The 14,134-nt window shown below is 37.4% G+C and overlaps 3 protein-coding genes across 4 annotated transcripts in view; all 3 read left to right on the top strand.

The window, feature by feature from the left end:
• Positions 1-2,225, top strand: part of LOC146525911 (ras-specific guanine nucleotide-releasing factor 1-like) — a 31,276-nt gene extending 29,051 nt beyond the window's left edge. Inside the window, exon 27 of the mRNA XM_085167888.1 lies at positions 498-2,225. Within this exon, the coding sequence (XP_085024014.1) occupies positions 498-590 (93 nt within the window). The 3' untranslated portion in view covers positions 591-2,225. The remainder of the gene's footprint in view (positions 1-497) is intronic.
• A 116-nt stretch (positions 2,226-2,341) lies between these two features.
• On the top strand, positions 2,342-7,624 carry LOC146525910 (pro-cathepsin H-like). 2 transcript variants are annotated; one of them, XM_085167979.1, is made up of 12 exons: positions 2,342-2,490; positions 3,370-3,398; positions 3,536-3,641; positions 3,911-3,981; positions 4,083-4,187; positions 4,913-4,999; positions 5,100-5,155; positions 5,276-5,357; positions 5,448-5,516; positions 5,800-5,906; positions 6,346-6,474; positions 6,555-7,624. In XM_085167979.1, the coding sequence occupies exons 1-12, from the start codon at positions 2,415-2,417 to the stop codon at positions 6,622-6,624; spliced, it is 987 nt and encodes a 328-aa protein (XP_085024105.1). In that variant the 5' UTR covers positions 2,342-2,414; the 3' UTR covers positions 6,625-7,624. The 2 variants fall into 2 exon arrangements, with proteins under 2 accessions (XP_085024105.1, XP_085024099.1); XM_085167973.1 differs by having other exon boundaries at positions 3,367-3,398.
• A 302-nt stretch (positions 7,625-7,926) lies between these two features.
• On the top strand, positions 7,927-13,529 carry wdr76 (WD repeat domain 76). Its single transcript, XM_085167930.1, is given in 16 exon segments — positions 7,927-8,095; positions 8,291-8,401; positions 8,485-8,571; positions 8,748-8,840; positions 9,109-9,167; positions 9,491-9,608; positions 9,755-9,856; positions 10,096-10,136; positions 10,278-10,431; positions 10,674-10,832; positions 10,909-11,024; positions 11,133-11,231; positions 11,350-11,470; positions 11,472-11,503; positions 11,592-11,645; positions 11,748-13,529. Coding segments are annotated over 16 exon segments (1,647 nt in total). The 5' UTR covers positions 7,927-8,050; the 3' UTR covers positions 12,004-13,529.
• Positions 13,530-14,134: the final 605 nt, after the last annotated feature.

Below are 14,134 nucleotides of genomic sequence, written 5' to 3'. Positions count from 1 at the left end.
CTTCCTTTCAACGAGCTGATGTTCCAGCCAATGTTCTGTGTAATCATTACTACACCCATTCAGACAAGCCTCATGACTGCATGTTTTTCCAAACTGTTCAATCAGCAGTCATCTTCTTGCTCTGTGGGCAACTGTGCGTACCATCTTTTATCATGATGAGTCCGATCTGTTTCTGAGCTTTCCGCTGATTTGGCCATCTTACACGTGCCTTTCAACTGAAAATAAGATAAAAACAATGAAAGCTAATGAAACCTGTACACTTGCAGACACATTTTAGTGAATCCTAAGAATGCAACATTTATAATAGAAAGTGACTATAGCCTCGATTTGTGCCACAGTAACCAGCGTACTTTCTGACCAGTGCAGCTATTTTTTTAAAAGAACTCGCTCTCACTCAACATTTCCTTTAAATGTGTAGCCTAAGAAAAGGAAACCTTGAATAAACTGTGAATAACCCGCTCTCTCTGTGTCTTCCTTATTATTATTATTTTTTTTAGGTGACAAAGTACTTGCTCGACCACAGTAATGTGCTGGATGAGGAGAGTCTGTATGAAGCATCCCTGAGAATCGAGCCCAAAACTTCATCATGAAGATGATCTCTCTCACTCTGCTTTCATATTGAGTGTACATAAACAATATATCAAAATGTATATTTACTATTATTTGTATTAGACAGAGTAGGCAGTGCCCTTTTAGTATATGCTCCCCACGGACTCGTGTATATTCGTTATTAGAGACTGAGTGTAAGTCCAGAGAGGTTTATTTCTATAGTTACAGAGTATTTATATGTTATTTATTGTCTTAAATATCATGTTAACATTAAGTTATTTTTTAAATTCGTTTAGCCATATCCTAAAGGGAACGTGCAGCACCAAATGGTTCTCATTCGCAAGAAACGTTCACATTTACCACATAAAGGTCAACTCCCCAAATCAAGAGAGAACCGAACACAACTGGAGTTATTTTTAAACAAATTTCCATATAAATCTGTGTGATTCTTGAGGATTTTATTGTTTGATTTGAACTGAACAAGGCTGATAACGCGAGGGACTTGCTGAATGTAAATATATTAAAATGCTACTGCAACAAAATTCAGGCAAGTAATAATATCAAAAATAGGATTTGATTTTATGAAAATCTTAATGATTAAAACCATCAGACTGTCAAATCTGGATAACATTTGTCCTCTTTCAGTCCATCTTGTCCCACCTTAGAGAGGGAGGAAAAGTGAGACCGCTGCAGCGGCTGAAGCTGAATCATGTGCTCTGATGTTTTTATGTAGCCGCAGAGTAACAAGAGATTTGAAAGTGCTGGAGTCAACCTGACACCTGCCGAGTCGCTGATAAGCTTGTTTGTTTCTTTGTTTGGAGAGATGGGTTTTTATGCTTTGCTTACTATCACATAATTCCCCTGGTGGGCAACATGATGTATATACACTATAAGCACCAGGCAATGTATGTAGCAGATGTAACCAAGATTGAGCCACTTCAGGAAGTTAAATTCCCAGCTTTTACACTCAGACAGTGATAGCATAGTTGTTATGGTTAATCCTCTTTGGCCAGTGCATTATGGTTTTGCCTTAATCATGAAATGGATTATATTCCACAAAAGTATGTAAACTATTTTGTTCTACGATTTGCCGATAAAGCAGAAATATTTACTGTGTACAGTACTGTGTACAGGCAGTCTGATGCATTTCCTAACGTGCAATGTGTTTAAAAAAAAAACATATCCCTTGAAATGTGTTATCCTTATGATCGTTCAACTCTGTAATAACTTTTCTGTGTATGATACTTTAAAACAAATGTTGAAAACAACTTATAAGTGTAACACATTCTGTATCCTGTCTATTCCAATGTGTTAGCAGGAACTATACAGTAGTAATATTGTGCTTCTTCTTGAAATATTTATATGTATTTTTTACAGGCTTTGTATAGAAAAACATCTAAAGCTTAAGTGGCAGGCATGTACCACTTTGACGTGTTCAAATGGAATCTATACCTAGAACCGTATGTGTACTGTATTTAAACCCCACCCTTGCACATGAATCTTTACTCTCTAACAGGCACATCAAATGTTTGCAGTGAGCAATACCCAGTGATATGAGAATTATCTTTCAGTCTATTTCAAAAGCTTGAGTAGTATTTCCAGTTTTGTATAAAAGTGTATTCTTTCCTGATTACCTCTTGTTAATAAATCTATTCTTTCTCAGGGGGAGAAGTGTCTCACAGGCTGCACTGTTTGTTTTAACACTATGTTCTGAACTGGGTGCACTGGACCATAACCTTTACGACTGTTGCTTTGCTGGGGGAAATTCAAAGGGGGGTTTCAGTAGTAGGGGCTCTTAAGCAGTCATAAAAAGAAGTCAAGTCATGTGATGCCCTTAAAGCTTGCTGTAATCTGCTGTGGAGAGTATGGCTCTGACTGTTGTGTGGTTTATTACTGCCATTTTTAGCTTCGTCCATTTATCACCTTTAATTTCCGTCAAAGGTAAGTGTTTGCCAGGTTTTCAGCAGCTTATTGTTGTTTATTTTAAAACTTTACATTTCTTTCAGCAGCAGCAGCAGTTGCTAGAATTGAAATTCAGTTGCTTGAAATTGAAAGGGTGATAGAAGTGTTCATGTCCTTGGATCCTGTTAACAAAATGTTCAGTAACATACTGTAAAAGCAGTCATGCAGAAACCAACGTCTCCATTTTTTGTGGGATAAGTTTAATTTTGCTTCTTTTCACTGAAGAGATGAAGCTAATACTATTTTCCATTTTGCTAAAAGGTTTATGAAAGCATATTTCATATGAGCACTCGAAATGTTTTGTGCTCAATTTATGTGAAATTACAGCTGTCGAATGAAAATGACAGTTTGCTGGTGTGCTCATGAGGAATGGATAACGTGCTTAAAATTTGTACTTAGGCATAGTACTTGGTAACCAGATTTCCCTGATTTTAATTCTACTTGGGTAGTTGTGCATGATTCAGATTGTAGTTTTCCTACTGGTCCTCAGTGTAGCCCAGTAAGTAGTTGATCCTCTAAAACCTGCTGTTTTAGACAGGGGATTTTTTTTAAACAGCAGCTGGGTGGGGCCAGAGATATTTGCCTGTGATGATCATATTAGGGATTTCTGCTCTCGCTAACACAGAGATCATACAGATCCAGTGATGCTAATGATTTGAATGATGTTCATGTAAGATTAGAAGAGTGTTGAGATGAGGATAAAGCCTAAGCTTTTGGCTCATAAGGGTTACTTGTACATACACCTCTGATGTTAATATTTCCAACAGCCTTTGTCTGTTACTAGAAATCAAGAAAAGCATAACAGGTCCATTTTAAGTGTTACTTAATCCACTAAAACATTTTCTTTCCCATTAGAAGAATATGCTTTCAAGCAGTGGATTTCAGAGGTATGTGCATTTTTAAACTAATGAGATTTTGACCTTTATATTCTGACGATTTTGGTTTTTTGTATATAGTTAAACATAGTTAAAATTTTCTTTCCTTTGTTTCATTATGTCTGTTTTTATGTGGGGTTTTTGTGCAGCACAACAAAGTTTATGGCACTGAGGAATATCACCACAGACTCCATGTGTTCACTCAAAATAAGAGGACAGTTGATCGGCACAATGCTGGGAATCACTCCTTCACAAGTACAGTATCGTTCTGCTCCAATTTCTGCCTTAAAATATGCAATATACACTCACTGGATATTTTATTGGGTACACTTTACTAGTACCAGGTTGGATCCCCTTTGGCCTTCAGAACAACATTAGTTCTTGTTGCCATAGATTCAACAAAATGCTGCAAATGTTCCTCAAAGAATGAAGAACAAATAAATAAAATAAAAAACATTTACTGCTATAGAATGTTATAAAAATTATCATCCAGTTCTCACCCTGCTCTTCATTTTTTAATCTAGTGGGCCTGAACCAATTCTCAGACATGACATTTGAGGAATTCAAGAAATTCTACCTTTTCACGCAACCTTCGGTAAATTACCTAATTTTATAACACTTCACACAACAGGTGCTTTTGTACAGAGTGTTGGAGTTTGTCTTTTATTTCCTTTAAAATCTTTTCACATCTTTTAGACTTGTTCAGTCACTAAAGGCAGTCATGTCAAAAGGACAGGTCCTTATCCTGAGTTTGTAGACTGGAGGATGAAGGGCAACTTTGTGACTCCTGTGAAGAACCAGGTATCCTCATACGTTCTATAGCTCTTAAAGCCTTTATAGCCATATTCTCCTTTTGTTAAAGAAATATTGTGCAAAATACAATATTTACAAAGTCGTACAAAGCCTGTATTTTATCATGCTTTCTTTGAGTTGCATTGAAGCACAAACCATGCTTTACTAAAAACATTATGTCTTGTGTTTAATCTCCAGAAATATTTTGCTAAACCTTAAACATGTAGCACCTTTCCGAACAAATACACAGTGTCAGAGTTTTTTATGTAATGAAAGGAGAGGAAAAAATTTTCAACATTTTGTTTTGCTTCAACATAAACAACTTTGCATTTACTTATAAAAGTGGCCACTCTTATGTTTCTCCATGTAAGTTATAATATTTACCCTTTTTTGACTTTCATTTTTACAGTTATGTTCTATGAGAAACATGTGATGGGACACATTTCATGACTAAAGTGATAAGTGAGAAACAAATAAAGATATATGTTTTCTACATGTGCAAATTATTTACACAACATACCTCAGTCACAACCTCTGAGAGAATATATTCTATAATATATGATATTATTAAATATTCCAAATAGAGAGTTTGATTTACAGATGGTTCCTTTTGTTATCATTTACATTTTACAGCACCAAAAATTATCATGTTAAGCATTTAAATATTTGTGAAGTGCCTCTTTAACATAACTGCATTATCAGTTGTTTGAGTTGTGTCGTGTTTGTATCTTTAGGGTTTTTGTGGCAGCTGTTGGACCTTCTCCACCACTGGCTGTCTGGAGTCAGTGAATGCTATTGCTACTGGGAAACTAATACAATTGGTAAGAGTTTAGTATTATACACAAATATAGCTGGCAGAAGAAAAGTGTCCACTGTTTCTGAGTATATATGATAAATGCTCTTTATTTATCTCTGTTTTAGTCTGAGCAGCAGCTGCTGGACTGTTCCAGAAATTTTAGCAACTACGGATGCTTTGGGTAGGAATCATGTTTGTCTGGCCTGTAACTATAATATGTGAGACATTTTATGTTATAGAAACAGCATAATAATGTAAGTATAGAATTTCAACCAATCAAAGGCTGTGTGGTTTATTTCAGAGGGCTCCCCAGTCAAGCATTCGAGTACATCAAATACAGCAAAGGTCTCATGAGAGAGGAGGATTATCCCTACAAAGCCTTTGTATTATTTTTGAGAGTAAAATCTTTATTTATTTATATTTTACATATGATAAAATATACAATAAAAAAAGTTTTATCTTTCATGTTTTAGGAGGGAAAATGCCATTTTGAGCCTTCACTTGCAGCTGCGTTTGTCCGAGATGTTGTCAATATAACAAGTGTGAGTGTGTGAACAAATAAAATTGCACTGTGGATGAAATTGTACAATAAATGTGCCTTTGCATATGCTGGTTAACAAAATAACAGATCAGTACAGTAAAATGTGTCTTTGTTGTTACCCATTGGGGGAATAGAGTAACTGTTTTAAATAATCTGAAGCATGTTTTCTGGAAGTTTAATAGTTTTTACTATTAAAAAAAGCAACTGTTTTATAGTAAATAGGGAACTCCTCATACATCGACCTGCTCAGGTATATGTTATAATTTGTGTATGCCCATTCACAGTATGATGAAAAGGCCATGGTCGATGCAGTGGCCCGGCTCAATCCTGTCACCTTTGGCTTTGATGTTACAGCTGATTTTAAGCACTACAAAGAAGGTGTTTACTCCAGGTGAGATCAGGACCTTGATAACTCAACAAGCGCTTATGCATATACTACTATTCAAGAAGTAGAGCTGGTCTGGGATTTTAAGAGCAGACCAGAATATACTAGCCCCACTTTGTTTCTGTTACTTATACACTAATTTAGACAGACAAACAACATATTTTTACTATTTGGATAAAATCCTTTGCAAAGAAGTATAAAACAATTGTTTTTAAGCCTCTGAAAACTACAAATGGGGGACTGTGTATAAAGAAGTGTCTCTATGATGACTGTTATAGTAGTAGCTTGAAATTTATATGCATAAAATATAAAATATTTTATGCATATAAGTCAGCTACACCACATATTTTGCAAATGTAGGATGTAATATAATATTGAAAGAGACAATCTACCCACTCAACCTTCAAAAGACATGTGCTCTATTGATCTAGTTTTGTCTATTTAGCACCCAGTGTAAGAACACAACAGACAAAGTGAATCATGCAGTCCTGGCAGTGGGGTATGGCACTGAGAAGAACGACGTGCCGTATTGGATTGTGAAGAACTCTTGGGGCACAGCCTGGGGAAAGGATGGGTAAATATAGTCTGTGTGTAGCTTTATGACTTGTAACAGCTTGCAAGAATTGCTGATATCTCTCCTTTTTATTTCATCAGATATTTTTTGATCGAGCGTGGAAGAAACATGTGTGGACTGGCTGCCTGCTCTTCTTACCCTCTACCTTAAGCATCTGAATAAAAGGGCAACAAAGTGGAAACTCTTGAGCATGTGTGTATCGAAATGTATTTTATTCAGCCTAAAGGCCTGATGTCAACTTAGGGTTTCTAACATGTTTTCTGGAAGTTTAATTTCTAAACACCTTATTATGTTTTTATTAAAACTGAGACATTAAAATTTTGAGTCAAATGCAAGGAAAGAAACATTCAGTCATTACTTTAAGAAACAAACTCATTTTAATAATTACATTTTTGGGTAAGGAAGCATATGCTTTACATTAATACAGATATACAGTACTTCTTTCTAACTACATTCTTGTGCACTTAGCTATACTGCATCTTGACTAGTATGTATCATCATGTTTATTACATTAAAACACCCTTTCCCCATTCAGTCTCTCTCACAATAATAGATGAAGACGTTTCAGTGTAGCTATGTGCATGTGTATTATAAAATGCATAGGTAAGTGTAGCCCAGAACTATTTTTCTGTTTTTACACAAGCCTAAAAAAATGTTAAAAAACATAACTGTGTGGCTATGTATGTTTTTCCAAATGATCTTGCAATGTTTACAAAATTCATTTTAAATAGTGTGTTTCAACATGGTCTAAGCAGTGCTTGTGTGTAAAACCTCATCACTAATGTCTGTCAAGAGGCTACAGTGGGTGCATACATAGATTAATTACTGATTAATAATCATAGTATGGTATATCATACTTTAATAACTGCATTAGTGAAAAACAGATTTGCTCCATGGAAACAATATAGGCCACATATTTCGACTCAAGACCCTGGGGCCAAAGGCAGGCCTTTGCAAATTACATGCCAAACTAAACAAATAAAGATTACATGTTGATTTTACAGCAGCATTTATTTTTATGCACCATTGTTGATTATAGAACATTTGTTGAGAATCTTATGAGGCCCAAAATCAGGACAATTAATCATATTTTAGGTTTTTGATTATCTATTTAATCTATTTCTGTATACTTTGCAAATAAAAAAAGTTAATGTAATGTGTGTTTCTCTCATATATATAGATTTTCTGTTTTATCCACTGACAAACGTTGATAGTTTGTTTGTTAAACGTTAACCAATAGCATTTGTGAATAAATAACCATGACTTTCCTCTCACTGCTATTCCCCTATCCTGCCATAAGATGGCGACATCATCCCAGCAGAAGCTGAGGCCAGCTTGGCTGTTGGCGGGAGGGACCTAAACCTTTCTTCTCGTGACGTAAAAATATAAACCAATCAGGTGCCAGGATTCTGTTTCACAACAGAAGGGGAGGACCAGTTACAAAACATATGCAGCATGTGGCGCCAATTGCGCCCCACTTGTAATTATCATGACCGTAATAGTTGTCGCTTGTGAGGTGCTCACGTCTCGCTTCTCTCAAACAAATACTCGTACCTGTCGTTGTAAATGAACCAAAATGGCGACTCTCCGAACAAAGCGCGAAGCTGTTGTGCTTGTGAAGGTACAGTTTTGTTTTAATGTGGTTTCCTGTTTTTAAACTTATCCTCCCTGTTTAGGCAGTGGCCTCATAGCATTAGCATCAAGAAGCACAGTTTTAAGTGGAGGTGTGTTGTGAGTTCGCTAAATCTTCGGTGAGGAAGTTGAATTGAGTGCCTTAATGTTTCTGACTAAATTGTTAACGAGGGACACCTTGCAGGAAATGACCCCTGAGAATCTCGAGGTGACAGTGCGACGATCATCTAGAAACGGTCTTGCACCTAAGCGCCTCCAGTACTCTCCCGAACATGAAACTCCCAAGAAAAGAAGGGTGAGAGCTCTTTCACAGTGATGGGGCCGAACAGTCATTTTAAAACTTGACGATTCGTTAATTCTGTCGTAATTTCTTGATAGAAAACAAAAGCTGTCGCTGAAAATGGTAGTCAGAATAAGCAACCAAAAGATGAGGATGCTGAAAACAGTGACGTGAAGCATGCACCTGTGAGTACGGAAACTTTGCACATTTTGAATTCGACTTTGTGACTAACAGAAACATGTTTTTATAGGTGTCTGTGCAGGTTCTCAGTCATCCAGCTCATGGTAGTTTAAGGAACTTCTAATGACTTGAAATCGGCAGTTTTCTTGCAGTGTGTCAGTGCTGTATCTTTGTGTAACAGGAAGGGTATGGGAGACTTTCTGCCTATGAACTGGAGCGCCTGGAGAACATCAGACAGAACCAAGCTTTTCTGTCTTCTATCAACTTATTCCAGGTATATTATTGACTAAATCTGCCCTTTATCATCTGCATTGCAAATCTTTCATGGACCTAAACCTATCACTATCAGCACCATCAACATAAAGTTTAAATTCAACCAGCAACAGTTGACATTTAAACAAGCTACAAGCCATATTTACTGGTGTAATTAACCCAGGTAGACTATGAGTGAGAAATAAATCATTATGAAAAGGACCATATATGTGATTGTGTCATTTGTCTGGATTATCAGAGTATCAGTTATTGTTTTCTTTTGTTTAAAGGCCACTGAGGAGTTCAAGCAGCTGACTCGACCAAAGCCATCACAGAGAGGTCTCACACGGTACAGTCGGAATAATCAGGCATCGTGATACTGTGGAAAACCACAGTGGTGCAGAAATTATGAGAACAACATGGTTTTTTCCCCTCCCATGTATTCTCTGTGGAACATCACAGTGCTCCTATAATATACTTTGTATTTGTTTTTGAGACTGAACTTTGTGAAGCTCAGGAAATAAGACTAGACTTGTCAACTCCAAACAAGTAACTTTTATGAAAGTTTTATGTTTGGAAAAACTGTTTGATTTTATCCTGACCCTGTGTCATGTTAAAATAGGAAACATATCTTTTTGGGCCTCCTGTAATGTTAAATTTCTTTGATTGCAGGGCACATGCTGCTGTAAAAGAAGTCGTGCCACCTCGCAAATCACTGCGACTCCAAAAAAAAGAAGCCGAGATCCTGGAGCTTCCTCCTGAACCGAGAGGGACACTTATTTATGAACAGGTGCCAACATATAGTCTAATAATGCATCTGTAATGTGTCAGTTCACACAGCTTCACTGCTGCATCTTAAGTCTCTTTAGCGGGGTTTTTTTCTCGTTCTTCCTCTCTGGGTATGTTACTCATTATAGTTGTTTACTTGCTTTCAAGTCTTCACCAGCAAAGAAGCCCTCTGGCCCTTTGCCCATGGATCCAGTGAATGTGGAAGAAGGAAGCAAGCTGCCTCCACAACTTCTTGAGCTCTGCTCTGAGGTAAGAGTCAGCTTTCTATGATATTTTCACTTTTTTTCTATACAATATTTATTTACAATGCTCACTCAGTTTAACATGTTGCCCCCCCCCTTCTTTCCTACTTAAATGTGAATACTTTATACTGCCCATATTAGCCACAAGCATAAGAACAAAATTCCTAACAAATTTCTTCTGTGTATCCACTGTAGTAACTGTTCTTGTTCAATTAGGAAGTTATGAAATTGCTTTTCTTTTCACAGGATGTAAAAGAAGATAAAAAGATACAGCTTGACCTAAAAGGGTAAGATTTAATATTTTTATTTGGATGTGAGATTACTGCACAGTTTACAAAAAGTGACTCTTTTGATGTACCGAGGGTCAGATGTTTTGGAAGAACCTGAGAAACAGATGAACAAACAAGTGCACTGATGTCTGAACACAGGTACCATTCGTCTCTGAAGAATATGAAGGTAAATGAGGACAAAGTGGCCAAAGTGGTGAAGGATCGCATCTTCTCTGCAGCCTTCCACCCCTGCACCAGCAGCCTGTTGCTGGCTGCGGGCGACAAGTGGGGGAAAGTGGGACTCTGGAAGTTGGTGAGTTTTATTTGCCTTAACTATGCATTAGTTCTTGACCACTAGATGGCAGAAAGTGTCTCAACAGTAAAGCTTCATGTCAGGCTGCAAAAATTCACAAGTGTTCTCCTCAGGCTAATTGGCCTGCTTCATGTTTGAATTCAGGTTTGGTTTTTGCTTATTGTTTTTTTTCGCTCTGAAAATCTTTATTTAATTTAAATGAATTCCAACCACTGATTTACTGCATGTGTATGCTCTTCTAGGGTGGTGACTGGGGTGATGATGGTGTTCTGCTCTTTGAGCCCCACACCCGTCCAGTGGGCTGCATGGCATTCTCCAAGTCTCATCCCACACAACTGCTGAGCCTCAGCTACGATGGATCCCTTCGCTGCATGGACGTAGAGAAGGCTGTTTTTGATGATGTAAGATACCGTCATTAGTTTAGTTCAATCTTGTTACATTGTGATCCACGAATAAAAAAGGTTGTCCATTTTCTAGGTGTATGATATTGAAGATGGCCTAAAAACGTTTGACTTCATGTCACATGACTGTTCGACACTAGTGGTCGGGAACTGGTATGGAGAGGTTGCTATTGTTGACAGGCGCACCCCAGGGTGAGATGACATTGTCTTAAAGTAATGAAAGTAGTACATTTTCTTTTCTTTTAAACAACTTTAATGTTGCACTCAAACACTTTCATAAATATGTTATTTCATCTGCAGAAACTCCCATGAATCCCTCCACACACTGGACCCCAAGACATTGCGTTGTGTTAACGTCCACCCTTTACAGAAGCAGTACTTTGTGGTCGCTGAAAGCAAGTATGGGCTTTTTAAATTTTTATATTTTTGTAATGTTTACACGTCGCTATTTTATGTGAATCTGTCTTTAAATTTTAAGTGTATGCTTCGTTTTTTGTGTGTGTGTTTTCTTTGGCAGGGTAGTTAGTATTTATGACAGTCGAAACCTGAAGAAGACCAAAAGCCAGGCAGTGTCCCAGCTGCATGGCCACTCTTTAAGCATATCCAGTGCTTATTTCTCCCCTTGTACTGGAAACAGGGGTTCTTACTTCCTGTATGGATAACAATATAAGGTGAAGCTGATGGATCACTGACATGCTGTATATACTTAATTTTTTCAGTTCCAACACAATGTCCTTTCTTCTTTCTTTATTTTAACAGGATATATGACACATCTACACTGACTACTAAAACTCCCTTGCTGACAACCATCAGGTACATCCACTAAATTGAACTTTAAACTTTTCCTGTTCTTTAAGTCATCTCTGTGTTAATAACTGTGTACTTTCAACATGCCTTCTCAATCTAAATTGGCAGACATGACATGCAAACAGGTCGCTGGCTGACCAAACTATCAGCTGTGTGGGACCCCAAACAGGAAGACTGCTTCGTGGTGGGGAGCATGATGAAGCCTAGGAGGGTGCAGGTGTTCCATGAAAGCGGTCAACTCCAACATTCCTTCATGGACAGCGAGAATCTCAGCACAGTCCTCTCTGTCACTGCTTTCCATCCTACAAGGAATGCCTTGCTGGGTGGAAATGCATCGGGACGCCTTCACGTCTTTTCTGACTAAATTGAAGACCAAAAAAATGTCTGATCAGCCGGTCCTGGTTGGGTTCAGCAAGGTAGCAGGAACACAGTTTGGTAACAATCTGGATTTTCAGCCTATGAACTTCTAACTAGACAAGTCTTCCAATATAGCATCTTCATTCTGTATCTCACTAGAGCTTTAAATACATTACTATTCTTATACTAAAACAAAGTAACACACCTGCAGCAGTGAAATGAATCATATCAAATTGTGAGTCATATTCTTAGACTTGTTGCAGTATAAACATTGCAGTGAGGCAATGCAGGATCATTAGTCAAGTAGCAGAATTTTCTTCCTCACTGCTCACAAAATACACATTTATAGCTACATTAGATTTAAAAAAGGGATTATCTTGTGCTTCCTCTCATTTTACACTATATAATATTTAGATTTGTTCCAGTTGAAACTTTCATGCCAAACTGAAATTTGGAATGGAACTGGATGTGGTCTTCTACTGTTGTATCCACTTTGACTCAACATGCTGTGTTGCTGTTTAATGTGTTGTTTTAAGGTGCTGTTGTCAGTTTAAAGCAGCTTGGCTCTTCTCAGTTTTACTGTTATTTTTTTCCCCCATCCAGACATTATACTGCACACTGAATGTCTGCCACATGATTGTCTCACTAAATCTTTGCATTAATCTTATTCAGTAAAGTGCAGGAAACAAATGTATTCTTTTCTCCAACCTACTGTAAGTCGATGCTTCAGTGTCATGAAGACTGAATGAACTCAACTTCTCCAATGACATGAAGCCTTAACTCCAGGATAAGCCTGTTTTGAAACCACTCCTGTGTTTGCAATTGTGTCCTTGTTGGATGTCAGACATTTTCCTCATATGGCTGCCTTTTTTCTTCTTTCACTTATTCTACCCAGTGTTTCTTAAAACTGTCAGACTTGCAAAGAAGCATGCACACAGCATGGTGCTGCCGCTGCAAGACCTTGATTGTTTTTCTTTTCCTTGGGCAGTATTCAGAGAGTAGTCATACAAGCTCAGTTTAAAGCTTGTGTGGCTGCTCTCTGGCACATGTAGACCTGCGTTCTATTAGTGCCTCCTGACTGTTTTTAGTGTCTTCAAATATCCATTTTCTCCTCTGAAACCTTTTACTCTGACAGATTCATCATGTTTGTCATGTTTATTTGGCAGGGTAACGACTAACCATCTATTGTTGTTGACAGGTACATTTCCATGATCACAGCCAGTTTTGACACAACTAGTGACAGAGAAACTTAATGTCATATATTGCCACAAGTTACAGTATATCAGTTTGTAGACTGGTTCATTTTGATATTTGGAGTTTATTTGGATTTTCTTTAACATAAATAAGAGTCCAATTTGAAAAATTCATGGTTTATTATTTTATGTAAGGTTTATGTGATGTAAATGTCATTTCTGCACTGGGTCTCTCTCTGTCTGTCAGTGAAAGTGCTTTTGGAAATGCCTGTTATGTGTTAATTTAATTTGTTTTCCCATTTGTAAAGTAAACAGAATAAATAGACATTTTATTACAAAATATTGTACGCGTGAATGCTGTGAATCTCACCAGTAGTGCATCATTATCACCTGAAGCTGGTAAAATAAAGTGTGTGAGTGAGTGAGAGCAGATTGACCACACTTTACTGTTTTCAAGCAGGGATGCAATGAGAAACTCCACATGGTGCTGATCTGGGTTGCACTGTTCACTGAATTTCACCTTAAATTCTTTTATTTACTGCTTCTGTGACTTCAGAATTGAACTTGTAGCCAGACTAGCTGCCAGTTGTCAAGAATAGATGATATTTATTCATAAATAGATTACACGAGTCCTCCTTCAGTGATTGGAAATAAGCAGTCTTGTTTGGAGGTAATAAATGCAGGACACATGCTTACAGAGACATTTCCATGTGCAGGGCCATGGTACAGGAAGGAAGCTTACAGTAAGGCCATGTCTGAGGCCTTGTTTACATCATTCATTAAACTGAAAACAAGAGTTGCTTATTAGTGGAACTGTTATCCCTTGGTCACCGCGCCAGTGAACTACATTGCACAAGGAAAGGTTCAGGCAGTTAAAAATGCTACTAATGCTGTTTAAATTATTTAAAAATATACCTGTTTTCTTCCATCGGAAATCTTGACCGT

This window comes from Neolamprologus multifasciatus, chromosome 1, assembly GCF_963576455.1.
Source record: "Neolamprologus multifasciatus chromosome 1, fNeoMul1.2, whole genome shotgun sequence".
NCBI classification, from domain to species: Eukaryota; Metazoa; Chordata; class Actinopteri; order Cichliformes; family Cichlidae; genus Neolamprologus; species Neolamprologus multifasciatus.
The sequence above is the reverse complement of the archived record's forward strand: the minus strand, read 5'-3'. Positions and strand labels throughout refer to the sequence as shown.